Genomic DNA, 27993 nt, shown 5'->3' with positions numbered 1-27993 from the left:
CATAGAGTGGAGATACTTCACCTTTAATCTGTAGCTATCTGCTTAGGAACAAAAGGAAAGGCAGTTGCATGACTCAGCTTTCAGCTTAATTTTTTTTCCTTTTGGCAGGGTGAATTTTCGTTTCACAATACCAAAAAAAAAAAAAAAAAAAAAAAAAAAAGCGGGGGGAGGCTCAGAATAAGGAACAATCCTTTGGCTTGAGTATTTCATTTTATGAAAAACTAAATTGTTATTTCTTTTTTCCACAAGAACGACTAACAGAGCTGCAGACCAGTGTTTGGGGTCATCTGAGTGGAAATTGTCGAGCCGACTTTGGCTCATACGTTCCTTTTCTCGTTAAGGAGGGAGTGACGGGGCAAATCTGCGTGCTGCTGGTGGCGATGCCTCCCAGGGCTGCTCGGCGGGGACGCCGAGGGCTGCACCCGAGCTCCATCCCGTGTTGGCTGCGCGCCCTCCAAAACCCCGGCTGTCAGCGACTGCGGGCACCTGCACGCCGACGAGACCGGCGGGCGGACAGCGACTCCGGGATGAGGGTACTATCTCTCTACCCTCGGGGCGCGGGTGGCAGAGGCTTCCTGTTTTGAGGATGGCGCCACACAAAACAAGCATCCTTAGCCTGAAGGGCCCCGACGCCGGAAGTGGAAGTGCGCGGCCTTGCCCGCCGCGTTTCCCCTCCTCGGAGTGCTTTTTGTGGACCCTGGGCAAGGGGCTCTTGCTACACAGAGAGGAGCAAAGAACAGGCATCGCCCGGTCCTTAAAGCGGCGGCACCCTCCACGCCCCGCAGTCGCGTCTGCTTGGTCCACAGCCTCCCCTCCCAGGCCCGCGCAGAGGCCCAGCAAGCACCAATCTGGAGGCAACAAGCACGCAGGGGGGGCCTTTGCGGCCACGCACACTGCATCGCAGTGAAAAAGGCTCCCGTTCTCAAGGCGCATGCGCGCAGGCCAGCAACTCCAAAGCCAGGCCACCAGCCCGGGTTTGCTAGAGGGAAAGGTAGCCGGGAGGTGGGGAAAAGGAGAACAGGAGGGCCCTGTCCGCTAAGGTAGCCTCCCATTGGCTCCTCTTGCTCCGCTCTCGGTCGCGATTGGCTACGGGCCGGGAGCACGGGCAGAGCACGCTCCCACGCGCAGAGCGGCATTCGGCAGGCGGACGGCGGTGCAGCCAATGGGAGCGGCCCGCGGGGCGGGGCTTGTGAGCTGGGGCTCCCCCGGAGCGGGCGAGTTGGTAAACAGATCCGGAGCGCGTGGCGGGCGTCAGCGCGGTGGCTAGCGCGCAGAGGCGGGCGCGGAGGCGGCTAGAAGGTGACCGCGGATCCCAGCTTCCTGCAGCCAGGTAAGGCTGCCACTCGCCGGCCCGCCGCGTGCCCAGGCGCCGTCTGGCTGCGGCCAGAGCTGGGGTCAACACCCACCAGAGCCCTTCTTGCATTCTCTTCATGTGACAGCGCAGCTTCCCGCGAGTTTCGCTGGCCGCGAGCCTCAGGTCCGGACGCAGTGGGGGCGCCTCAGTTGCAGGGTGGGTCCTCTGCAGCCGTCTCACGTCCCTGGGTCCACCTCAGCCCCTCGTTCCTGCTTCGGGGAGGAGACGAGGGCCACGTGCAGAGCCTTGGGTCCCTGGAACACGCCCGCTGCTTGCCCGACCGCCTTCCCGCTGCCGAATGCCCGTTGCCCATGCCCTTTGGTCGCCAATACAGCTTTGATGCTTCGCTTTCTAATAATGTTGTTCTTCACTCCCAGACCCCCTTGCACTGTGTGTCTGGGGCTCTAGGCTCGTTGCCGCTGGCTGCAGGTTTGGGTGAGAACTTTGACTTCCTTGGCTGGAGCCAGCTGTTGGGCTTCGCAGGTGGGAATTTTGTGTGAACTTGGGACAGGGGATCCTTTTTGATCCTTTCTTCCTTTCGCTTTTTTTTGGCCTTTCCTCTTCTCCAAACACTGGGGGGTCTTGTGAGTGGTTTGGGCTTACTCCCCTAAACTCGAACCTTTCCGAGGCTCATTCTCACCCATTGCACAGAGGTAACAGCCCGTCTGCCAAACCCTCTTTGGGCGATGGGGAGTGCTGCAGGGGCAGGTTTGGGTGTTGGAACTCCCCATTTGGGTGAGAGATGTCAGGTTCCTGAAGGGTGAGAGGCTTGTGTGCAGTCTTCCAGCCTGAGTCGGGCCTACAGCCTGTTGAAAAACTTGTGCACGTTCACTTGGGCCTTGGATCTACGTGACAGGATTGAGTAGCTGGTCATGCCAGGCCTACCTGATTGCCAAAGGATTTGAACATTCCTTGATGCCAGCCTGCCAGTTGTCACGCTGTGGATGGGTAGGTCGTCCTGGCAGGAGGGCTCTTGGGAGACTCTTCTTTTGGAGGAAGGCCTTTCTCCCGAGGAGAGACAAAAGGGGAGCTACAGGAGCAGCATCTGTAAGACTCAGGCGGCTGGGTGCGGTGGCTCACGCCTGTAATCCCAGCACTTTGGGAGTCCGAGGCGGGTGGATCACCGTAGGTCAGGAGTTCGAGACCAGCCTGGCCAAAATGGTGAAACCCCGTCTCTACCGAAAAAAAAAAAAAATACGAAAATTAGCCGGATGTGGTGGCGGGCGCCTGTAATCCCAGCTACTCAGGAGGCTGAGGTGGGAGAATTGCTTGAACCTGGGAGGCAGAGGTTGCAGTGAGCCAAGATGGCGCCAGTGCACTCCCCTCTGGGCAACAGAGCGAGACTCAATCTCAAAAAAAAAAAAAAAAAAAGGCTCAGGCGATGGCTTAGAGTGTTTTGTTCAGCCTTGCAAATGGTGCGGACTATGCAGAATCGTAATGATTTGGGGCCTAATGTTGAGCAACTCAAAGGAAAAGTGAACCAGGCAGAATGGGCACCTCCCTCAGAGCCAGTGTGTTATCTAAGACAAAGTTTTTCAACCTGTGGACTAATGACATTTTGGACCCATAATTCTTCGTTGTGGGGGACCTGGCCTATGCATTGTAGGATGTGTAGCAGTATCCCTGGCTTCTGTCTACTAGACTAGCACCGCTCCCCACCCCTTCTAGCCGTTGTGACCATCAAAAATGTTTCCAGACATTGCCACATGTTCCCTGGAGGGCAAAATCTCCCTTGATTGAGAACCACTGAGGTAAAACTCTAAAAAGAGTTGTCCTGTGCTGCCAGGGGTCCCTCTGGGACCTGCCCATGAGTAGGTGAGAGGTTTAGGCAAAGGGTAGTGTTATGCCTCCTGCCCTAACCCAGTGGTAAAAGCCATGTAGATTGGGCTACCTGTGCACCTAGGAGGGCAGAGGCAAAACCTGCAAGCAGAAAGTTAGGAGGTAGACACCCATGGGCATGCACTGTGCCTGCTAAATGTGTGGCAGTGACTGGCTGGGTTGGGGGTGCTGGAGAATTAGAAGACTAGTAGGTTCTCGGGGATACTGCAAGACTAGGGGATTTGCACATGAATAACTATGGGCCAGTTTTAAAATAGGAAACATGCTTAAGCTGAGTGCTGGCACAAAGGCTAACTCAGCTATCCACAAGTGGTTCTTCAAGGAGATGCTTTATTCATCCTCACTTTTTGCTCAGACAGCTCTGTGTCTTGTGATGTGGGAGGGGCTGGGCCTGCATCTGCAGGGAGTGAGTGGCTGGGTGCATTTCAAACATACGTATGTGTATTTTTACACAGCAGCATGGACATGGGTATGATTTGTGGAGTTCTTTTGTAGTTGCTTGAGGCATCAGTGTCAAGGTCAGTGAACCTTTTCTTTTTCTTTTCTCCTTTGGTCAGCCTGCTCACCAAAGAGACATATTTACGTGTGTGTGGAGAAAGATGCTTTACTTCTGAGTCTAAATTTTGCCTTCAGTGTGATCCAGAATTTATGCCCCAAATTTCTAAGTCCCAAACTGATTGGCACGCAGAAAAACTGAAAAACAGGGATTTCTTGCACAGGGCAAGGAAAACCATCCTAAGCCTATTCAGTGAGTTTCTTTTTCTTGCTGTTTTGATCCTGTGGGGATGTATCAGGATTTTCCTGTAACACTCCTTGGTCAGTTAGGGGATCTTTTGGGTGCCCTTTGTTGCCTGTAGAAAAGGATCAGGAAGGAAGGTCACTTCTCCTTTCTCAAAGAGAATTTTAAAGAAGGCTATTATTGGGAAGCTCAAAACTTGGCAGGATAATTTTCCAGTAAGAACCATGGACACTGAGTCATTATCTTTGTCCGTTGAAACAAGAGCTGTGTGCAAAATTAGACAGGAATATTTAGACAGAGAGTTGTCTTGATTTGACAGTGGCATCTGGAGATACTTCTGTCATTCCTGTTAAGCAACAGCCAGGAACTCGGGAGAGCCAGTGGAAAGGAGAGCTGGTGGGAGTGAGTGAGTTCGAGGGTCCTGCTCTTTCTGGAGTTGCACATATGGAGGGGTGGGAGCCCCACGGAGGTGGTTTGTGAGAAGTGAGGATGGCCCGAGTCCCCAAGGGGAGATAGAACTGAAGGCATGGATTCAAAGAAATTTATGCAGGTGGAATTTCTAGACTGACTACCTGACTGGATATATGGCTGAGATTTCTAATCAGGGGGAGGAGCTGGTTGATGGAGGAAGAGCTGGTTTGGGAGAAGGTGGTCATCTTAGTTTTAGACATGATGGGAGCCTATGGGACTTCTTTCCATCCTGTTTGATATAATTTGCATACGGTAAATTCATCCTTCTTAGTGTGCAGTTCTGCGCAGTTTGACAAACGCACATAGTCACATAACCCCTACCACAATCAAGCTATAGAACAATTTCATCACCCTCCGAAATTTCTCTGCACCCCTTTCCAGTTGCCTGTGGGTCTTTGAAGCGGTGATGCGGTATGTGTGTGTGTAACTTGGTTTGTTCTGGAAATGGGTTCGGTTGTTGAGAGGTCCTGCCTGGCCTGAGGGTAGGGAGGCATCAGTGCAGAGCCTGTGGAGGGGCTCTGGCACCCCAGGAGCCAGTGCAGATGGCAGGGAGGCAGGGGTGTTGAGGACCAGCCTGGGAACTCCCAGGCCTTGGAGTAGGTGGAGAAAGAGGAGCTGGGGGAGGAAGCTGAGGAGGTGAGGCCAGAGAGGAGGGAGGAGGGAGGGCTTCTGGGAAGAGTGTGGGGCCAGCAGGGAACACTGTGGGGCAGGGGGTGGCTGAGGAGACCCACTGCCTTGAGCCCTCAGGTGTCACAGAGGGGCAGCTTGGGGTTGGGGCCAGAAAGTGTGTGCCGAGGGAGCAGGGAAGATGGCAAGTGCACTCCATCCTTGGGAGATGGTAGCCATGTCCAGAGGGTGGAGGAGAAGCAGAGCCTATGGGAGGTTTATTTAAACGTTTGGTACAGGAGAGCAGAGAGTGGGCTTGTGGGCTTCAGGGGAGGGCTTTTATGATTGAAGGCAAAAGAAAAAAATAGGTCAGGGGCAAGGTCTTGTTGCGGGAAGGAGGAGGGATGGTCAGTGTGGGAGGAGACTGGACAGAGGAAGGGGAAGGGTCTGAGAGATGTGGCCAAGAATGTGCGGGCACTCCTATCTGGTTGCCCCCATTTCTGGAGTAACAAAGGTCCGCTAAAGAGGGGTCGAGGCCTTCTGTTTAATGTGAGAGGGCCAGGGTGGGGGCTTGAAGAGCCTTAGGTGCCTCAGCATCCTTTGAGGAGTTGGTTGTACCCTGAGAGAGAGAGAGAGAGAGAGAGAGAGAGAGTGAGAGAGAGAGAGTGTGTGTGTATGTGTAGAAGGGAGGCAGGAAGGTAGGTGTTTCCGGGTCATTTGGAAAAGCCCAGTCCCTATCTCTCCCTACCTCTGCACCGTCCACTGGAGTTTTCCATTTCCCAGAGGTGTGTTTCCTGAGAGAGAGAGAGGCTGTAGCGCCCCTCTCTGCCTCTGTGAAGACAGCAGGGTTGGTCTGCCTCTTACCTCTCACTATTTCATAGAATCTCTAGAAGGATCAGTATCTGCGTTGTTTTGAGCATTACTCTTTCTAGACCCCGTTACATCCCAGCTTTCAGAACAGCCCTGTGTGTGCTCTCCTTGCTGACTTTCTGCACTCCAGGGATGCATGGCCCTTTCCTAATCTCTGGGAACTAGACCTCCTCCAGGTCAGTTGCCTCACTTACACATGAGGAAATGAGAAAACGCAGGCCCCAAGAGGAGAAGCGGTGTGCCTGAGGTCACCCGCGCTTGGTGGCCTTGCTGTTGGTCCTCCCCGTCGGCCCTCATCACAATATATGCGGTGTCATCTGGGAACTGGAGGACCTGGTGGCAAGTCCCTGCTGTTCACGGGGCTGGATGAGGCGTCCTGGGGACAGTCCACATGAAAAGAAATGTTAAAGTTCAAGCTCAGAGCCTGGGCCCCAGCCCAGTGTTTGTTCTGTGCTTGGCACATTTTTTGTTTGGCACTGATACTGGCTCAGAGGAGGGTAAAAGTAAGAGTCGATTGCCCGGTAAGCTGAAGGTGGTTACTGTTTGACAGGTGCTTGAGCAAACATCTCTAATCTTCCCGAGATTGAAAAAATCCTTGTGGCTCTTGCTCCCTAAGGTGTTTACAGCCAGCATGTGGTCAAGGGTTGGACATTGTGCCGCCGCGATGCCTGTTGTAGCTCCTGTTTACACCTGCTTGGTGCTCACGGTTCATGGGCCAGGGCTGATTGGCCTGCTGAGGAACAGCTGCCTGCTGGCTTCAGTCCCTCCTCTTTTCCCTCAGTCTTAGATAGGGTCGGGGGTGACGCAGAGGAAGCAGTAGCAGTGACTGCGTCCCCTGCTCCCTCCCTGGGTCTGTGTGCCCACCATCAGCGGGATTATGAAGCTGGCTTGGAAACTCATCTGGCTTTTGCTCCTGTAAAAATCACTTTTTGAACAGGGTGCTGCTGCCATTTCTGTGGCTGTGCATGTTGGGGGTTCAGGTTCCCCTGGTGCTCAGCCTCCTCGGTGGTCTCTTCAGTCCTGGGCTCTCGATGAGGGAGCTCAGGAAGCCACGGAGCCTGGGTGCCTGGGTCCTGCCTCACTGACTCATAATGCTAATAAACTCATGGTGTGTATGAGGACAGTGCCAGACCCCGTGGGGGGTACAGAACTGGGAAAGAGAGGGCCCCTCCCTCCGGAGCTTACCTTGCAGTAAGGGAAATGGGACAGGCACACACAGAGTCATACAGGGCATGGCGAGGTGACCTTAGGCCATTAAGAGATGAGGGAGTTTAGAGGAAAGGAGATGACTTGCCTATGGAGGGGTTTACCAGTCCAGCAGGGTGGCTAAGATTCCAGCAGGGTGGCCAAGATTCCAGCAGGGTGGCCAAGATTCCAGCAGGGGAAATGATATTCCATGGGGAGGAGGGAGCAGGATGTGGAAGCTGGAAAACCTGTGTGGGTGTTGGGCGGGGCCAGGGGTCCATTCTGGCTGAAGCGTTGGGGCACGGAGGCATCTAGCGAGAGGTATTGCTGCAGAGGTGTCTGGGGCTCCACAGTGAAGGGCCTTGCTGGCCAGGCCAGACCAGGGAGAGTGGAGATCAGCAAGGAGATGGCCACCTCTCCTGGGTCTGTGGTCCCCTTGCACCCTGCTGAGCCTCTTCTCATTTCTCGTTGCGTGTGTGGTTGTTGTCTGTCTAGGATTGCCCCTTGTCTGGGTTAACTGGGTGATTTTAAAATCTATCAAGGTTTTGCGTACACATGTAGTGCCTAAGGGTTGTGTGTGACCTCAGGGCAGAACATGTTTATTTAACTTCCATACCAGTGATGTGTGCATGTCCACACCTGGCCTGTGTGTGGCATTTGGAGGTGATGCTAATAAAGGTTGGTGCTGGTGTTGAGTGTGGCAAGACTGAGGGCCGTGTGCCCGATGGCTCCTCCTAGCTCTTGCACACCCAGAGGCAGTCTTCAGTGTAGGGCGTCTGCCTCTTTCCACTATTTATGTTTAAGATCAAACTGGCTCTGGAACCAAGCTTTGCCTCTAGTGGGTAGGATCACTGGTGCTGAGAATTGTGATACCCTCAGTCCTGGCAGCTGACAAACTTTCCAGAGCAGTGAGTTTGGCCAGATGGCCTTTGAGAGCCCAGCTGGCCCCAGAATTTTTATGACTCAATTTTCTGTAACCAGGAAGACACATTTCAGGATGTAAACCTTGCTGATGTCTCATATTGAGTGACTATTGATTTAACAAAAAAGGAGTTATTGATTTGGGGCAGTGTTCTTCTCTGCTGTCTCTCAGCTTCCTAGGCAGTAAGAAGAAAGGACTGGAGCCTGAGTCAGACAGGTGTGGAAGGGTCCAGCATCCCACAGCTTTGGCCCTTAGGAGATTGCTCAGCCTTGATGAGCTTTAATTATCCTATCAATGAGTGGGGATAATACCTCACCAGGTCTTTGTAAGAACTAGAGGTAATATAAAGTGACAGGCAGACAGAGGGGAATAATAAATGGTAGCTGTTCTTGTTATTATTCCTATTTCATTGAGATATTAAACCTGAAGTAAAAGTGTTTTGAAAGATTAAGAATATAAAACCCAGGCCAGGCACGGTGACTCACACCTATAATCCCAGCACTTTGTGAGGCCGAGGTGGGCAGATCACTTGAGGTCGGGGGTTCGAGACCAGCCTGAGCAACATGGTGAAACCCTGTCTCTACTAAAAATACAAACAAATTAGCCAGGTGTGGTGGTACCCACCTGTAGTCCTAGCTACTCAGGATAATCACCTGTGCCTGGGGAGGTTGAGGCTGCAGTGAGCTGTGATCATGCCACTGAATTCCAACCTGGGCAACAGAGTAAGACCCTGTCTCAAAAAAAAAAAAATATATATATATCTATCTGCCTGGCATGTAGTATGGGCCCAATATAGAGAAAGTCAACAGGACTCCGTCATTAAGAACAGTAATGCACTGAGCTGTCTGTGGGGTAGTCTACCACCTAGCTTGGTGCCTGGCACTTGGTTGGCATTCAGTAGTATTTGTGGAGTGACCAAAGTTAATTTAGAAGAATGGTCTGGAAATTATTCTAGAATACAGCCCCTCTCCCCAACCCAAGGATCTGCTTTAATTTCCTATGGCTGTTGTGATAAATTACCACAAAGTTTGTGGCTCAAAGCATCATAAGTGTATGATCTTACAGTTCTGGAGGTTAGAAGTCTGAAATTGGTCTCACTAGGCTAGAATCAAGGTATCAGCTGGGCTGGTTCATTTCTGGAGGCTCAAGGGCAGGACCTGACCCCTTGCCTTTTCCAGCCTAGAGGCTGCCTGCATTCCTTGGCTTGTGGCCTCTTCCTCACAATGGCATCACTCCAGCCTCACTTCTGTCTCCCATCACCTCGTTCTGACTCTGCCCTGCCTGCCTCCCTCTTATATGGGCCCTTGTGATTACATTGGGCCCACCTGGATAATCCCCCATCTCAGGATCCCTGACTTCATCATATCTGCAAAGTCCCATTTGCAGGTAACATTCACAGGTTCTGGGGATTGTGGTATGGGTATCTTTGAGACACCATTATTCAGCCTACCACAGCCACCCACAGTATTTTGGCCAGATTTAAAGACAACCCTGTAAGCGTCTGAAAGAAACGTTGAAAGAAACCCTTCAACCTCAACTTTAGGATCCTTAATTACCTTCCTGGGTGGCAGTGGTTCGTGAATTCAGTCAACGCTTGCGCTTGTAATTTGTGTGGGTGGATCACTCTGTGTGTGTGGGTGGAGTGGGAAGAGTCAGAGTTGTCTGAGACAAGAGCCTCCCACAAGGAGCTTATAGTTTGAAGAGAAGAGAGGTCCATGTGCAAGAAGAAGAGTAACTTACAATGTAGGAATCTGACCAGCGAGTTAGATCGGCTATCAGGAGAACGTAAATATGGAAGAGCTGGGAATCAAGGGCCTGAATAGGAATACGTTCTTGAATTTATATGGTGCTTTAACACATTTCAAAGTATATCCACCCACCCCTCCATTTATATTGGACAATATAATAACTTATACCATCATTTCCAGGAGAGGAAACAGGTCAGAGATGGTTCGAGAATATGCCTGGAGCAGCCCAGCTGGTCAGGGCAGAGCTGATTCCTAGCCCCAAGGCCCCAAGGCCCTCACCCTTGGCTAATGGGTAGGTTTTCAGACGTACAGAGATGAAGGGGCGAGCGGGCCTGCCTGAGAAAGTAGGACCTGCAGAGTGGAGTGCACTCACATGGCTTGCGCGTAGCTGGAGGCTGGAAAGGAGGCCGGGGGCCTGATTTCGATGCCTGGGACTTCAGGCGCAGGAGTTTGGGTTTTATATATATGTCTACATACATGTCTACAGGTAGAGGAGCCATTTGAGCAACGCGTTGGCATGATGAACGTGGGTTTTTTTTATAGGAAGAGGAATCTGGCAGGAGAGTGTTCCATGGCTCGGAGCTGGGGTTTTCTTCCCAACTGCCTCTCCCTGAATGTACCTGGACAAAAGCCTCCCATGCTGTTTTCTCCTTTAAGGTGAAGTGGTAAGGAATACCAGTGGACATTTGTGTCCCTGGTTTCGAAGCAGGCTGCCAGCACTTTGGACTGCCTCTCCTGAATGATGCCTCATACCACAGCACTAAATAAACCACACTGGTCCTCCCCAGCCCAGCCTTCCTCCCAACTCAGGTGTGAGACTGTGCCTGGCAGGAACAACTGCGGGTTATCCAGACTGATCCCATTCACCCTAACCATTGGTCTCACCAAGTCTGAACTTCATTCCAGAATGTCTGTGTGCTTGCAATACTACTACTACTAATAATGGCATTAGCTAATGGTTTTTAAGCACCTACTATATGTCCTGAATGCTGTTACATGGATTTATCCAGTCCTTTCAAGAACAGATGAGGAAACTGAGGCACAAAGATAAGCTCACATGACTTGATTTAGGTCACACTAGCAAGTCACTGGCAGAGTCATGATGTGAACCCAGATCACCTAACCTCAGAGCATCTTAACCATGTCACCAGTATCACTTCCTGAGCCAAATATTTTAATTTAAATGTTTTAAGCAGTAAACTTCACTAGGTTTTTAGTCAGAAAACTAAATTGCCACCAGGACCTTGCGCTTGGCTGGTTGGCCTTTAAAAGCCTTGTGTGTCATCGGCTATATCAACTCACAGAGTGGGAGAGGCTGCTTGGGACCCTCTGTTGCCTGCCTGTGGTTGGAGCTCTGAGCCCATGCAGGTTCGCTCACAGTGTTGGGTCCTTCTCTGGACTATCATCAGAGGCTGGAACTTTGCCTTCTGCTGCTTTTATATCACCCCCAACCCTGCCCAGCTCCCAACCCAGTGCTCACCACAGGGCAACTCACCCAGGGAATCCTAAGAATATCTTAATCTTCCAATGGATGGAGAATGGAGGTTTGTAGCCTGGGACATCAAAAACACACTGTTTTGCTCTTTTTCTCCTCTTACCTGTTAAACAGGTTGCCTAGCTCCTGAGCCATGATGGATCCAGGTCCCAGCTTTACTTCTTAAAAGCTGTGTGACTTCGGGCAAATTACTTAACCACTCTGTGCCTTAGCACCCTCATCTGTAAAATGGGCATAATTTACCTTTTGAAAATGATTGAGTTAATACATCTTTGTGCTAAGTAGAACACTGAGCCCAGAGCCTGGCATATACTAAACCCAGCAAAAGCAGCTGTAGTTATCATTGGCATGGTGGGCTGGTTCTGCTGCTCACAAAATGAAAACATCTGTGGAACTGGTTTCATTCATGGGGGAGAATGTCAGTGCCTAGTTGCTTGCTTTTTTTTTAAGAAAAAATTAGCAGTATGGGATTCAGTGCCTGCTTTCAACAAGCTCTTGTTTATGTTATTAGCACAAGAATGTATAATTTTTAAACAGTTCAAAGAAAAACCCCAGTAGTCTGGGAGCAACTTTCAAGGGAACTTGAAGTCCTTAGCCTAGAAGGCAAGTTGAGCCCTGGAAACTCCCTTTCTTACAAGGCATGACCCACTGGGACATCCAGAGGCTGTGGGTACAGACCTGTGTGAGGGCCATGGCGAGCTCAGACCTCTCTGCCAGGGCAGACAGGCCAGTGTATGTGGCTCACCAGGAGGCCACCAACGCCCTGCAGTCAGAAGGGACTCTGTGTGGGGCATGGGGTGGAGGCAGCAGCGTGCGTCCCTGTCTGCCTCTGTGTCTCCCCTGACCACCCCCTGACCCCACACCCACGTCAGTGCTTGCCTTGCAAGGGGGTTCTTGTAAAGGAGGCTGAGAAAGTGGAGGGATGAAGGAATGATTAGATGGTGGATGATTTTATATCAGCTCAAGCCCAAGCCGTGGACCAACAACGTGGAGGGGAATGCGGGTGTCTGCAGTTAGGCTGTGAGCCTCCTGAAGCGACAGGAGGAGGGAGGAGAGCTGTACAGAAAGTTGGCATTGGACACCCCCTCCAAGCCCCCCAGGCCTGTCCCTTCATGAGCAGCACCACCCTGGCCTGGATAATACAGTAACAGGTGGCTTGCCTTTCTCTGGCTTCACCTGGGGGCCTGTGGGTGTTGGGCAGCTCTGTGTCTGGCGAGGTGAGCCCATTTCTCAGGGTCAGGAGCAGAACTATAATGGGGGGGTCCTTGCCCCAACATGAGCCTTATTGGGGTGTTCTCATTCAACTCTGGTGACCTTCCAAATTTCCTGGGACAGCTGTGGTTTTTACTCTTGCCCTAGAATATGAGTCGACAAATAGTAAATATTTTGGGCTTTATGGGTCATAGATCTTTCTTGCAACTGCTGAACTTTGCTGTTGTAGCCAAAAAAGAAAAAAAAAAAAAAAGCAGCTAGGGACAATACATATGTAAACGAATGAGCTATACGTAATCTATAAATGGGTGAGCAGGCTGTGTTCCAATAAAACTTTATTGACAAAAAAGCAAGCAGTAGGACTGGATTTGGCTTGAGGACCATGGTTTGCTAACCCCTGCCCTGGAAGGACACTAATTATGTGTCTTAATTTTTGTTGCAAAAGATGTGGTCACTGCACCTACTACCCAGTTCTAAACTAGGATCCTGTTTTTTTGAGGATTGGGGGTAAGCACCCTTTCATTATTTCCATCTTTTAACCCAGAGGCCAACATTAGGGAAGGCAGGCAGACCCGCTGCTTGTTCCAAGTGATTTTTTCCCCCACTGTCCCGAGAAGGGCAGTTGAGCCTCTCTCTCCAAAGTGGAGGTGCCACTTTCCATCCGCCTGGTGGCCTGTTAGGAGCAGTTGTCTTCTGATGAAGGACAGTGGCTAAACAAGGAGAGACAATGTTTATGCCATTCCAATCTGCTGCCTAACCCTTGCCCGTTCTGCTCTGGACAAGCACTTAGGGGATGGGGAATACATTTATGTGCTTGCTTACTTTTTAAAATTTTAATAAAAGATATTTAAGATTATTTTTATTTTATTTATCTTTTATTTTATTTTTTTTGAGACAGGTCTTCTTGCTCTGTTACCCAGGCTGGAGTGCAGTCGTGTGATCATAGCTCACTGCAGCCTCAAATCCCTGGGCTCAAGCGATCCTCCCACCTCAGCCTTCTGAGTAGCTGGGACTACAGGTGCAGCACCACGCCTGGCTAATTTTTTTGTTTGTAGAGATGGGGATGTCCCTGTGTTTCCCGGGTTGGTCTTAAACTCCTGGCTTCAAGCAGTCTTCCCACCTTGGCCTTCCAAAGTGCTGGGATTACAGGCGTGTGCCGCTTCACCCAACCTGATATTATTTTTATAACATTTATTTTCTGTTGTAAAAGTAGTTCATGTTCTTTGTAGAATATTTTAGAAAATATAGATACAGGTACAAAGGCTGTATCTATATACAAATCTTTCTATATAGAAAGATTTGTCTTCCCACCACTGCATGAAAAGCAACGTTCCTGTTTTTGCTTCCTGTCACCTCCCTCCCTTTCTTCTCTCCTTTCCTGCTCCAAAAGGAAAGATGATAGTTTTGTGACCTGCTTTTTATTTCCCAGGAATATATAATAATACACTTTCTTATTTGTCAATAAACACCTTTCACAGTGTTATTTTATTTTATTTATTTATTTTTTGAGATGGAGTCTGGCTCTGTCTCCCAGGCTGGAGTGCAGTGGCATGATCTTGGCTCACTGCAGCTTCCGCCTCCTGGTTTCAAGCTATCCTCCTGCTTCAGCCTCCCGAGTAGCTGGGATTACAGGCGCATGCCACCACGCTTGGATAACTTTCGTATTTTTAGTAGAGATGGGGTTTCACCATGTTGGTTAGGCTGGTCTTGAACTCCTGACTTCGTGATCCACCAGCCTTGGCCTCCCAAAGTGCTGGGATTACAGGCATGAGCCACTGTGCCTGGCCCACAGTGTCATTTTCAATGACTATGTGGCATGCCCTCCTATGACTATTCCACCGTTTAGCTAACTAATCTTAGGCAAGGTTGTGATGTTTACATTCTTGTAGTGAATGTTCACATCTGTTTTTAGGGAGATGTAATTTGACAGGTTTTGCCAGGCAGGGCCTGAGGAGAAGGGGAGAGGGGACTTCCTGGAAGATGTGCTCTTTGGGGCCAGCTCTGAGAGCCCAGCCCTGGGGTAGACTCTTGAGTACAGGCTCCTGGGCTCCCGCTGTGAAGGTCTCACTCAGCAGGCCTGCGCTGGGGCTCACTGACGGGGGAAGGACGGAGGCTTTTTTCCCTCTTTCTCATCTCCTGGGTTCTTCATGTGTTCAGTTGTCTTTGAAAACTGGTAGCAGGTGAGGATATTTCAGGACCTACTGACAGAGACCCTGAAGCTGGACCTCGCGAGATAGAAGCCGGGAGTTGCCCGAGATGTTTGAGTGATGCTCCCTGGTGTGTGATCATAAAGACTGAGGTGAAGGTTACATCTAAAGAGACTCATGGAGTTTGGTTCAGAAGTTTGAAGTCTTTGCCCCAACACATACATTCTTGTGAGTCCTTGGAGGAAACAGTCAATTGTTTTCTTTTTCTAAGAGTAAAAAAGGAAGAATTTCAAGGACGTAAAGGAATGTTTCAGTGCCCACACAAGCTAGAAATTGAGAATGTTCATGCCCAAAGTGAAAAGACAGTTCCTGGCTGGGAGGGGGGCAGAAGGCCACTGCCAGCCCCTCAGGGTATCCTGAATATCATTAAACAGTCCTTGCCAAAGCATCCTTGAAGTGACAGTCTTGAGAGCCTTTGGAGGTCTGCTCTGTGGGTCACGGTCTCTAAGCTCATTCACTTTTGATTTCCTTTTTCTGTTTCTTGAAGAATAATGGAAAAAGAAGGGGCAGGTGGAAGACTTCCGCCTAAGGGCAAAGCCAGACTCTTGGGAAGAGGGTTTCAGGGGGAGACTCTTAGGAAAGGGTCTCTGTGGAGGCGTCCTCCCTGGCCATAGGCATGGGCCACCTCTGCTCCCCTTCCCTCGCTTCCTCCAGAACTGGGGTTCTCAAAGTAAGTTCCTGGGACCCGCAGTGTCAGCAGCACCTGGGAACTTGTTAGAGATGCAGATTCCCGGGCCCCACCCCAGACCTGCTGAGACGGAACCCTTAGGGGTGTGGCCCAGCACTCTGGACTCGTCTTAAGGTGATTGAGACGTTCGCAGCAGCTTGAGGACCAGTGCCTCAGACCAGCCTCCTGAGAGGCCCTTGATTCTGTATGTGGAGTAAAAGTTGCCAGCAAGTGTGAGCCAGCCAGAGAATAGCAGGCTTTCTCAAACTTTGGAGGGACCAGCTGAGTTCATTTCCTTTGGCAAATATTAATGACCTGTCTGCTCAATCCTGAGCATGGTGTTCGGTGCTGGAGAGAGGAAGACAGATGTGGTCCTTGTCCTATGGCTGATGGTCCTTGTAGTCCTTGTCCTGTGGCTGATATCCGACTGGGGAGAGAGTTAGGCAGATTCAGGAAGTGGTCACTGCTGCGCTGGAGGGGATGGGCACAGGGTGCTGGGAGGCATGTTGGGGAAGCCTTCCCAGAAGAGGTGATGTTGGTGCTGAGATCCGGGAGGAGGAGAGGAGGTGTGCCCCCTCTGCACAGGCCTGCAGGAGGAAGCCTCTCTGGTTCCAGGAGTGGGTTGGCCTGGCTGGAACCTAAAGGCAGTGGAGGGAAGGGCAGAGCCATGGTGAACGGTTGCTGCATCACCCAGTGGGAATATCAGATGCTTGAGGGCAGGGGAGGAGGCTTGAAAGAAGTGTATGGTGGCCACATTCCTCAGGGTGGGAGCCCTGGGAGGATGAGGTGTGGGTGGTAAGGTCAGTTTGGGACGTACTTCCTATAGGAGGTACCTATAGGTGGTTGGGGTACTAGGCTTGCAGCAGACAGCTGCCCTGGGGAAGGCTTCTCAGCGTGGACTCTCCCTGACTCCCACTCTCCCTGGCTCCCGCTTTTCCTGGTTCACTCTCCCTGGCTCCCACTCTCCCTGGCTCCCACTCTCCCTGGCTGCCACTCTCCCTGGTTCACACTCTCCTTGGCTGCCACTCTCCCTGGCTCCTACTCTCCCTGGCTGCCACTCTCCCTGGCTGCCACTCTCCCTGGTTCACAGTCTCCCTGGCTGCCACTCTCCCTGGCTGCCACTCTCCCTGGCTGCCACTCTCCCTGGTTCACACTCTCCTTGGCTGCCACTCTCCCTGGCTCCTACTCTCCTTGGCTGCCACTCTCCCTGGCTGCCACTCCCTGGTTCACACTCTCCCTGGCTCCCACTCTCCCTGGTTCACACTCTCCCTGGCTCCCACTCCCTGGTTCACACTCTCCCTGGCTCCCACTCTCCCTGGTTCACACTCTCCCTGGCTCCCACTCCCTGGTTCACACTCTCCCAGGCTCTCACTCTCCCTGGTTCACACTCTCCCTGGCTGTCACTCCCTGGTTCACATTCTCCCTGGCTCCCACTCTCCCTGGCTCCCACTCTCCGTGGTTCCCATTCTCCCTGGTTCCCACTCTCCCTGATTCACATTCTCCTTGGCTCCCACTCTCCCTGGCTCTCACTCTCCCTGGTTCACACTCTCCCTGGCTCCCACTCCCTGGTTCACACTCTCCCTGGCTCCCACTCTCCCTGGCTCCCACTCTCCCTGGTTCCCATTCTCCCTGGTTCCCACTCTCCCTGATTCACACTCTCCCTGGCTGCCACTCCCTGGTTCACACTCTCCCTGGCTCCCACTCTCCCTGGTTCACACTCTCCCTGGCTGCCACTCCCTGGTTCACACTCTCCCTGGCTCTCACTCTCCCTGGTTCACACTCTCCCTGGCTGCCACTCTCCCTGGCTGCCACCCCCTGGTTCACACTCTCCCTGGCTCCCACTCTCCCGGGTTCACAGGTCTCCCTGGCTGCCACTCCCTGGTTCACACTCTCCCTGGCTCTCACTCTCCCTGGTTCACACTCTCCCTGGCTGCCACTCCCTGGTTCACACTCTCCCTGGCTGCCACTCCCTGGTTCACACTCTCCCTGGCTCCCACTCTCCCTGGTTCACACTCTCCCTGGCTGCCACTCCCTGGTTCACACTCTCCCTGGCTCTCACTCTCCCTGGTTCACACTCTCCCTGGCTGCCACTCCCTGGTTCACACTCTCCCTGGCTCCCACTCTCCCTGGTTCACACTCTCCCTGGCTCCCACTCTCCCTGGTTCACACTCTCCCTGGCTGCCACTCCCTGGTTCACACTCTCCCTGGCTCTCACTCTCCCTGGTTCACACTTTCCCTGGCTACTGCTCTCCCTGGCTCTCACTCTCCCTGGTTCACACTTTCCCTGGCTCCTGCTCTCCCTGGCTTCCGCTCTCCTTGGCTTCTGCTCTCCCTGGCTCCCGCTCTCCCTGGTTCACACTCTCCCTAGTTCACACTCTCCCTGGCTCCCACTCTCCCAGATTCACACTCTCCCTGGCCCCCCCCCCCACCTCCCTGGTTCACACTTTGCCCAGAAGAAAGGCTTTTTGTGACACTTGCTTCTAGCTTCTTATACCAGTCATGTCTAGGCTTTGGTGGCAGATATGACTGCAAGAGACTTCAGGACAGTGGGTCCTTGGCTTTTAGAACAGACACCATGCTTTGCTGGGGAGGAGCTGGTTTACAATGCTGTGCTCTGTATTTACGGAGGAGATTGAACAGTGGCTTGGTAATGCAGATGACGTCCCTGGCCTGCTGTCATAGAGGAGATGAATGATAGACAGTTCTGGCTGTGAAGGGGGGACTTGGAGTGTATAAGGGATCCTCAGAGTAAAATTCCTTCCTTCCGGTGGGTCCTGAGTGGACAGTGTGTGATAATCTCATCTGCCGTCTGTCAGGATTGACTGTTGAATTCATTTTTAAAAAGGACACAACTCATTTTCCTATTGATATATCTTCTTGTATCTGGCCGGTTAGACAGCCCGTGGGGGTGTCTTTTGGTTTTGGAGACTAGATTTGAAGGTCCCCATGACCCAAATAATTTCCAGCTCGTGTGCAGGTCAGGATCCCCGAGTCAGAGCCTTGTCTCCAGCATGAGTGAGATGGTGTCCCTGAAAGGTCAGAGAGTGAAAGTTTGGCCAGAAAACGCCCTCCTGTGGTGGGAACACAGCCTTGTGCAGCTTTCCTAACCCCTGTCCGTGGGGTTGGGAAGCTGCATTTATCACGGTTCTTTTTCTCTCTAGACACTTCAATAAAGACATTTATTTACTTTAATCGTGATCCCAACTCCATCGTGCTCAACTAGTCACCGAACCAGCATCAACTCCATTAATAGTCCTAATAATAAAGCCTCTCAGATGTCAGTATTTGATCCTCATGTTTCAGGATACTCCTCAGTAACCATCGCCGTAGTATAGCCAAAAATAACCGTCATGCCACCCAAATAAATAAAAAAGACTATCAACCCCACAAAAGCCCGTTAGAGCAGGTTAGCACATTAGGACCAGAAAAGGGGTCTGACGAGGCACCCAGAGCCCTTCCGTACTGAGCTACTGAGGAGGGGGGAAGAGGTTGAGCCACACGCTGGGCAGCGGCAGCTGGTGGGTGTGGGCCTGGAGTCTCACGTCCCGGCTCCAGGTCGTCTCTTCCACTCTGCCTCCGATCCTGGCGTGTCAGCATCAGTTGGCCCCTAGCTGTCTCCCTGGTGTCTGTGCCCATTATAGAGGTACGGGCATGCCACGCTGCCATGAGCCCTGGGCCAGGGCAGGTTCATCCGGGGCCTGCAGGAACTAGCCCAGAGCCCTGGGAGAGGTCAGTGAACTTGTGTTGAAGGAACCTCCGGTTGACTTTTTATTTTGGTTTCATGCCTGGCTAGTGGACACTCCCAAACATGAGCACCTGTCTCCCACCCCCACTGCTTTATCATTTATGGTCACTCTTTTGGCTGCCCCTCCTCAGAGGAGAGCAGGCAGGCACACGGAGGCCTTCAGGAGGCTGCTGTACCAAGGAGGCACAGAGCCCAAACAATTCATTTCAGTTACTCACAGGCGAGACCCCCAAAACGTGCTCATGGAACAGCAGGAAGAAGTAGGGTAGGTGGGAGACTGGTGTTCCTAGCGAGGGCCTGGTACTTGCAGATGAAGTCACGGTGCTGATAGGATTTTTAACTTGTGTATTACATGGTTTGAGGGCTTTTATTTCTTTAAAATCATGATGAAAATACCTCCTGGTGTAGCTGTGTGCCTGGTTCTTGGTACACCCCTGGAAGGGATTTGCAGCGAAATTGTGGGATCGTTGAATTATGAGGCACTTTGGGATTGTGGTGCATTAGAAGTAGGGTTTTAAGACCTAAGTTTTGAAAACAGAAGGTGAGAAAACTTCTGTTTTCTTCTGGTAGTTTCCTTCTGGTAGTTATTCCCCTTCCCTCCTTTCTACTTCTGTGAGAGCGGAGACTCCCTTGCAGAAAAATACCTGGTCTTAAGCTGGCATGGTGGTGCAGGCCTGTAATTCCAGCTGCTTGAGAGCCTGAGGTGGGAGGATCAGTTGAGCCTTGGAATTTGAGGCTGTAGGGTGCCATGATTATGCCTGTGAACAGCCTTGGCACTCCAGCCCGGGCAACATAGTGAGACCCCTCTCTTAAAAAAAAAAAAAAACCTGATGTTGATGAGGTGTGAAGAGTTCACTTTGTATGGTAAGGGGAGGTGTGGGTGTGGCTCCTGAACAGTAGGTCAGCGATATTTGTCAAAGGGGGGTGGGTACAGGCTGTGGTTTTGAAATGAGTCTACATGTTAGTCTGCTCACAAATGACAGACTGTGTTTATTAGCAGCATCTGTTTATTAGCAGTCTGTGTTTATTGATTTGAGAAGAACAGGTTTTGCGTCCCAGTATGCAGGACCATATATCTATGGGGTATTTCCCCTTATTGGGCCCTCCTTCCAGCGGAGTGGGTGCTCACCATCTCTGCTTCCTGGCTCTGGCGCCACTGTCTAGGGTGGGGCTTGACACCAGTTGGGAGTTCACTGGGTATGTAGGATGCAACTGTTTAGGTAGGAAGAAAGACACAACCAAGTACTGTTCAGTGTGTGCTTTTTTAGATGGCTTATATATTTGCCACTTTGAAAGTAGGACAAGTGAACTAAGAAAGCTACCCACAGTGCTCCTTGATGCTTCCTTTTTGATTCTGCATCATGTGGTAGTGCTTGGTGGTGTTGGTGCTTGGTGGTGGTGTTGGTGCTTGGTGGTGGTGTTGGTGCTTGGTGGTGGTGGTAGTGGTACTTGGTGGTGGTGGTACTTGGTGGTAGTGGTGGTACTTGGTGGTGGTGGTGGTGATGGTACTTGGTGGTGGTGGTGGTGGTACTTGGTGGTGGTGGTGGTGATGGTACTTGGTGGTGGTGGTCCTTGGTGGTGGTGGTGGTGGTACTTGGTGGTGGTGGTACTTGGTGGTGGTGGCGGTACTTGGTGGTGGTATCAGTGGTACTTGGTGGTGGTGGTGGTGCTTGGTGGTGGTGGTGGTACTTGGTGGTGTCGGTGGTACTTGGTGGTGGTGGTGGTGGTGCTTGGTGGTGGTGGTACTTGTGGTGGTGGTACTTGGTGGCGGTGGTACTTGGTGGTGGTACTTGGTGGTACTTGGTGGTGGTGGTGGTACTTGGTGGTGGTGGCAGTGGTACTTGGTGGTGCTGGTGGTGCTTGGTGGTGGTGGTGGTACTTGGTGGTGGTGATGGTACTTGGTGGTGGTGGTGGTGGTACTTGGTGGTGGTGCTTGGTGGTGGTGGTGGTGCTTGGTGGTGGTGATGGTACTTGGTGGTGGTGGCGGTGGTACTTGGTGGTGCTGGTGGTGCTTGGTGGTGGTGGTGGTACTTGGTGGTGGTGATGGTACTTGGTGGTGGTGGTGGTGGTACTTGGTGGTGGTACTTGGTGGTACTTGGTGGTGGTGGCGGTACTTGGTGGTGGTGGCAGTGGTACTTGGTGGTGGTGGTGCTTGGTGGTGGTGGTGGTGCTTGGTGGTGGTGGTTGTACTTGGTGGTGGTGGTTGTACTTGGTGGTGGTGTCAATGGTACTTGGTGGTGGTGGTGGTGCTTGGTGGTGGTGGTGGTGGCCGCAGTGGCGGTGGTGATGGTGGTGGTGGTGGTGGTGGTAGTGGTGCTTGGTGGTGGTGGTGGTTGTTCATTTCTTTTGAATGGTGGTTAGGGTCTTCCAAATTATTGCACTGTGGGTCTGGACTGCAGTTTGAAAACATTGGTTTGGTGAATAGTTGAAGCTGAGGGTGGGCTGACCCTGAGGGGTCAGGGAGGGGCTCTGGTTGTCCCTTGGTCTATGGATATCCGTCACAGGCCTCACTGGGCAGAGCAATGGTGCTGGGCAGGGACAGGCAGCCTCAGCCCCTGTGGGTTTGGGTTGGAGCACCAATGCCGTGAGTGGTCCCCTGGACCTTGCAGGGAAGTTCTTTGGGAATTGGATGCTCCTCTCCCAACAGGCAGTTTTGGTCCAGAGGGAAGAACCCTAGACTGGGAGTCTGTGCGCCTGACTCAAGTCCTGGTTCTGCTGCGAATCATGAATCACGCCACCTGTCTGTGCCTCAGGTTTTCCGTAGGGTGCTTGTGAGGCCCAGGCGAGGAAATGTGTGGGAAGCAGCGAGCACACCACACCACTGACTCAACGGCCTTTATTCTGCTCCATTCCCCTGGAGTGTCCAGAGTCACGTGGAGCCTCCCTTGAGCCCTGGGCTCTTTCTTATCTCTTAGCAGAAGGGGAGATCAGTGGAAAAACCAGCCCTCTGGACCTTCTGCTCAGAGTTTGGTGTGGAGTTGGTAGTGTGGGTTTGGCCTGCAGAGGCCTGGGGCCTCCCCTGACTTGGCCTCCTCTCTTCCAGCCCCGAAGGATGGCTGCCATATTGGGAGACACCATCATGGTGGCTAAAGGCCTTGTCAAGCTGACCCAGGCGGCCGTGGAAACCCACCTGCAGCACTTGGGCATCGGAGGGGAGCTGATCATGGCGGCCAGGGCCCTGCAGTCCACGGCTGTGGAGCAGATTGGCATGTTCTTGGGGAAGGTGCAGGTAAGGGGGCCTGGCAGTGGGAGGGGTGCTGGCAGGAAGAGGGTGGGACCTGGAGCTCTGGGGGAGACCAAGGGCTGTGACCATGGCAACTGGTCTTTGGTGGCCAGGGCCTGAGGGCCCACCAGCTAATGTGTCCCATGGTCCTTCCAGGGTGGGACAGGGCCCCTGTGTGAGGCTGTGGCAACTATAACAGAATTCCATAGACTGGTGGCTTAAACAATGCACGCTTATTTCTCAAAGTTCTAAAGACTGGAAAGTCCAATATTAAGGTGCCAGAAGATTCAGTGTCTGGTGAGGGCCTGTTTCCTAATCCATAGATGGCCATCTTCTCACTGTGTCCTCATGGGGCAGGAGGAGGGCAAGGCTGTTCTCTAGGGCCTGTGTTATGAGGGCACCAATCCCATTGAGGAGGGCTTCATTCTCATGACTTAATTACTTCCCAAAGGCCCCACCTCCCAATACTATCACACTAGGGGCTAGGTTTCAGTGTGTGCACTTTGGAGACACACAATGCAGTTTTTACTGGGGCCCATGTGTCCATCAGCCTGGCTCAGCCTTCAAAGGCCCTTCCCACTGAGCCTGCTGAGCCTCCGCCAAGGCCTGGCCTCATTTTTCTCCTTCAGTTTGCTGAGGGTCTCTGCACTCCTGACTGGGGGCTCTCCTTTCCTTGGTGGCAGCTGGCACAGCCCTTCCAAGAGCAGCTTCATCTCCAGCCTCTCTCTCATCCCTGTGCCATCTAGGGGAGGAGATGACCTTTTGTGCCAAGGTCCAGGAAGCCTTGATGTCTTACCTCCAAGGGGTGATTTTCAGTGAAATCGTGTGCTGGAGAGGTGACTATAGACAGGGCTGGCTACAGCAGAGCACGGCCCACCGTGGCATCACCTTGCACAGTTGCCAGCAGCTTCCCTGACAGTCAAGGAGACAGGGTAGGGGGTGTTTGTATGCCTGTTGTGCGTGTGCACCTGTGTGTGTGCGCTTAGGCATGTGTGCATTGGAGGTTGTGTCGCAGCTTCTCTCCTTCCACATCTGTTCTGTGGATGGCTGATTTCTGGACAAAGGTCACCGCCCTCCTGCAGGCTGTGAGGCTGTCGCAGCCCCCAGGCATTTCAGTCTCAGGTTTAGGACCCGCAGGCCCTTCCCTGCCGCTCTGGGAGGATCCCACAGTGATATAGTGGCTGTCACCAAGCATACCTGCCTTTAATGTTCAGAAGTCCTCACACCTGTGCTCTCCTCTGAGCCTCACCACTGTCCTGGGATAGGGGCCAGCCTGGACCATCACACCCATTTCTCAGATGAGGAAACTGAGATGAAACAATTTGCTGCAGGACTCATAACGAGTGACAGGACCAGAATTCTTGTCCCCTCCCAGCCTGCACTCCATGCTCTTGCCCTCCCCTTGCCTGGTTTGGTGCCTGAATGTGGGGCCTTGGCCTCACTCTTGGGTGTTTTGCCTGTGGGACACTCAGAAAGTGAGGTTGCCCAGCTCACTTGGGCCTGCCCAGGAGTGAGACAGCCTGGACAGGCCTTAGCCGTAATGGCGAGCAGGGCCTCCTACTCAGGCACTCTCCAACCCTCTGCTCCCAAAGCATGTCTGGAAGGGGCAGGGCTTCCCCATCAGTCACTCGGAGGTAGGGGTGAGTGACGAGCCACACCACCCAGGAGGCACGGGAGCAGGGTAGGCACCGGAGCAGGGTGGCTGCCCGCAGTGCGCTGCCATTCACTCCCTCAGTGCTTCGCTTTTCCGTGTCTCCCTTCTCGCGAGGGGAGGAAGGTCACGGACTCCAGGATCCTGTCTCCCTCCAGCCCCTCAAGGTTGCTTCCACATTCATTCAGCAGATACTTACTGAGTCCGGGTCCCTTCGGGGCCCTGGGGACCCCCCACTGGCCTTGGGCTTCCACAGCGACACCGACAGGTGTTAGTAGCACAGGGCCAGGGGACCATCATGGGAGTGATGGGGCAGAAGGAGGGCCCTGCCCAGGCTCCCTCACTGTCAAGGCTTCCCTGGGGGCTCTGTGAATTTAAATATGACTTCTGTGGTTTTTTATTTTTTATTTTTTTGAGACGGAGTCTTGCTCCATTGCTCAGGCTAGAGTGCAGTGGCGCAATCTCTGCTCACTGCAACCTCCGCCTCCCAGGTTCAAGCGATTCTCCTGCCTCAGCCTCCTGAGTAGCTGGGATTGCAGGTGCCTGCCACCACGCCTGGCTAATTTTTGTATTTTTAGTAGAGATGGGGTTTCGCCATGTTGGGCAGGCTGGTCTCGAACTCCTGACCTCAGGTGATCTGCCCGCTTCATCCTCCCAAAGTGCTGGGATTACAGGTGTGAGCCATCGCACTGGCATAAATACAACTTGTTTCTACTCTGAGAGTAGTGCCACAGCCAGCAGGGCCAGGCTGGGTATTGGATCCCGGCTCTGTCATTTGCTGCCTGGTGACCTTCACCAGCACATCAGCCGTCTTTGCCTCAGTTTCCTGTTTTTGAAATGAGTGTAACAGCCTGTCTCTCTCCTCCCTCCCATCCTGTGACATCTTAGACAGCAGAACGTGAGGCTTGGGTATCCTGCTGTCTGCATACCCTGCACATTTCATTTGTTTCAGTTGAAGCCGAGAATCCAGGCCACTGGTCTCCCTCTAGAAGCCGGTGCTGTTCTAATTATAGGCTCCTGGGTGCTGTTTCCTGGCCCTGTCTGTGGCCTCCAGTAACTGTGACTGTGAGGAGCCCTATTTTCAGATGAGGAAGTAGCAGAGAAGGGTCAGGAGCTCACTCAAGGTCACTCCTGGTTCAGAAGCAGAAAGGACCTGGGCCCGAAGCTCAGGCCTTGGTGACCATCACAAAGAAAACATGGCGTATCCTCTCCCCTGCCCCTCCATTTCCCTGTACCTTTAGCTCTTAGGGACGGCCAGGCCTGGTCCTGGTTGTAACCACCTCTCCAGTGAGAATCTCTTACATGCACACCCCGGCTGGTGGGTGGCATCCATGTCTGCAGTAAGCTGTGGGCTTAGGTGGGCCCGTCGGTGTGCTTCCCTCACCCCTTGCTGGCCTTAGGCTGTGTGTTCACCTCTCAGAGCTTTCCCTGTCTTTTGCGCCCTGGTTTACCATCTCCAAAGCCCTGGAGGCCTCCTTGGCCCTGTTTTATAGGTGAGGAACCCGCTGCGGGCGTAGTGTGCACTTGGCCTGGCCCCGGCTGGGCACACAGTAGGTGCTCAGTGTCCCACCTAGGACCACACAGCAGAGCCCCAACAGAAGCAGGGCTGGAGCCCAGGTCCCGGCTCCCAGGCTGGGAAGGGTGCCGGGCCTCAGGTGCAGCACTGTGCCACCTCTGGAGGTGGGAGGGGGCGGGATGCTGGTGGTGTGCTGTCCTGGGCAGCAGGGGACAGGCAGGGAGGAGCTCCTGGCTCGCTCTTGCTCTCCTAATGCTGGCCTTTGCTCCCTGCAGGGTCAGGATAAACATGAAGAATATTTTGCTGAGAACTTCGACGGCCCAGAAGGGGAGTTCCACTTCTCAGTCCCGCAGGCAGCCGGAGCCTCCACAGACTTCTCTTCAGCCTCCGCTCCCGACCAGTCAGCGCCCCCACCCCTGGGTCATGCCCACAGCGAGGGCCCAGCTCCTGCCTACGTGGCCAGTGGACCCTTTAGAGAAGCCGGGTTCCCCGGCCAGGCCTCCTCCCCTCTGGGCAGGGCCAACGGGAGGCTCTTTGCAAACCCCAGAGACTCATTCTCTGCCATGGGCTTTCAGCGAAGGTTCTTCCACCAGGACCAATCCCCTGTTGGGGGCCTCACAGCCGAGGACATTGAGAAGGCCCGGCAGGCTAAGGCTCGCCCCGAGAACAAGCAGCACAAACAGACGGTGCGTCTGGGAGGCCCCTGGAGGGCCGAGGTAGCTGCCACCCACAGCAGTGATGGCCTTGGGCCCTGCTCTAGGGACTTTTCCTGGGTTCTGTGGTCTGGGGTTTTTAGGAGTGTGGTGGCCTTCTCTTGGTGGAGTGTGCTGTCAGGCGGAGCTGCTGACTGTGGGGTGGAGAGGAGATGTGGGGGCAACAGGAGCCTCTGAAGGTTGGTTCTGTCCCCTTGGCTGATGCCACAGGTCTCTTTCTCGTCTCCTTCCAGCTCAGCGAGCATGCCCGGGAGCGGAAGGTGCCTGTGACGAGGATTGGCCGGCTGGCCAACTTCGGAGGTAAGGTGGCTGTGTGCCCCTGGACTGCCTCACTTGCCCTGCCTGGGCACCACGCTGTGGCCTGCATGGAGGTGGGGACCCAGCAATATCCCGGGGAGGGCGTTGGGGGAGCAGGTGGCGGTGGCCGCCCCTGCATGAGCTTTTGGGGAGCTGGAGTTTTTCATGGGAGGATGATTCAGTTACTGGATTCCAGCTCTGCCTGGCTCTCCCCTGCGGGTTGGTACAGGGCCGATGCTGTGCCAGGAGCTGAGTTTGGACTGCCCGGCAGGCCTCGCCTGGAGGCGGTGTCTGCAGCATCTCTGTTTCACCCCTGCCTCAGGCTCACTACCAGTCGGCTGCTTTGGAGGCCTCTCAGGAAGGAGGCTGGGCAGTGAGGAAAAGCTCTTCCCTGGGGCTGTTCAGCAACTCAGCAGGGCTTTCTTTCCCCTGGGACCAGACATTTAGGGAGCCCATTTGCTGGGTCCCCACAGGCCTGCGGCTCATGAGTGGAGTGACAAGATGCCATGGCCTCCAGCTGCTGCTGTTTAAAGCCGTTTGTCTGTACTTTGGGGGGTTGAGTTGTCATTGTGCCCAGTACACATGCGCTCTTTTTATAGAAGTTGAAGGGTGATTTTACAGTGAAGGTTTATAGCAGTTGTGTCTGCTTTGATGGCATCATGTTTGTCATGCTGCTGCTAATTCGCTGGCCCAGATGTTCCTGTTAAAGTGCCATCTCCTTTGCTCTGGTACACTCTAAGTTAGTTACTGGGATTGCATTTCTTTAACACTCAGCTGTCCTCAGTAGGTTCTCCAGGTGATATAATTAATGCAAGCCACAGTTTTGGTGGCTTGATTTGGACCCTGACCTTGGGTGAGTGGTTAGTTCCAGGGCTGTAGGCAGCAGAGGTCTGAGTGGTCCATGATGGTGCTGGTGCTGGGTGGGGCATGGAGATGCACTCTCATGGGTCTGCCTGTCTCTTTGCTGGTTTATGTTTTTCCTCCCATACACCATCCATCATACATGCTGTTCTCCGCTCCTGCCTATTCTCTTTTGGAAACCCCATCCTACTTGTTCAAGACTGGTTCTGGGCAGAGGCTCACATACTGTGCTCCCCAAGAGCCTGGTATTCTGGGAGCTGCGTAATGTGTGTGGGTTCTGACATTGAATGATGGCTGGCCCCCCTCTCCAAGGTGCTGAGCAGACTTGGTTAACTGGATAGAATTTTCTCAACAGTAAGGTTTTCTTTCATAATTTTTACCTTAATATTTGGCATCCACTGTACTTAGCCATTCAGGAATTTAGTATGAAGTGTCATCTATGTGACAGCCAAGAGTATTTGCTTATTTCCTTTTCCTGGGGTAACATTTCAAGCAGTCCCTCATAGAATATCACACCTCCCTGAGTTCTGCTGTCAGAATGAGTTTGAGAATCACTGCCTTGGTGGCCTCTAGTGGTCCTTATCCCCTGGAAGACTTGGCATATTACTTGCTTTGCACATTGGCTTGTCGTTGGGTAACATGTATTATTTCTTATTAAAATATTGAATGGAG

At 52.8% G+C, this 27993-nt stretch overlaps 1 protein-coding gene across 3 annotated transcripts in view; it reads left to right on the top strand.

Moving 5' to 3' along the window:
* The first annotated feature begins 493 nt into the window (after positions 1–493).
* Positions 494–27993, top strand: part of COQ8A (coenzyme Q8A) — a 47877-nt gene continuing 20377 nt past the window's right edge. For 2 of the 3 annotated variants that reach the window (XM_055107335.2, XM_003814931.5), the window contains exons 1-4: positions 494–1330; positions 22104–22289; positions 25726–26136; positions 26397–26463. In XM_055107335.2, the coding sequence (XP_054963310.2) occupies positions 22113–22289; positions 25726–26136; positions 26397–26463 (655 nt within the window). In that variant the 5' untranslated portion in view covers positions 494–1330; positions 22104–22112. Of the gene's footprint in view, positions 1511–22103; positions 22290–25725; positions 26137–26396; positions 26464–27993 lie in introns of all 3 variants that reach the window. The other variant, XM_055107286.2, reaches the window with a different exon arrangement.

Source organism: Pan paniscus, chromosome 1, assembly GCF_029289425.2.
Source record: "Pan paniscus chromosome 1, NHGRI_mPanPan1-v2.0_pri, whole genome shotgun sequence".
Lineage (NCBI taxonomy): Eukaryota > Metazoa > Chordata > Mammalia > Primates > Hominidae > Pan > Pan paniscus.
This window is presented reverse-complemented; position numbering and strand designations above follow the sequence as displayed.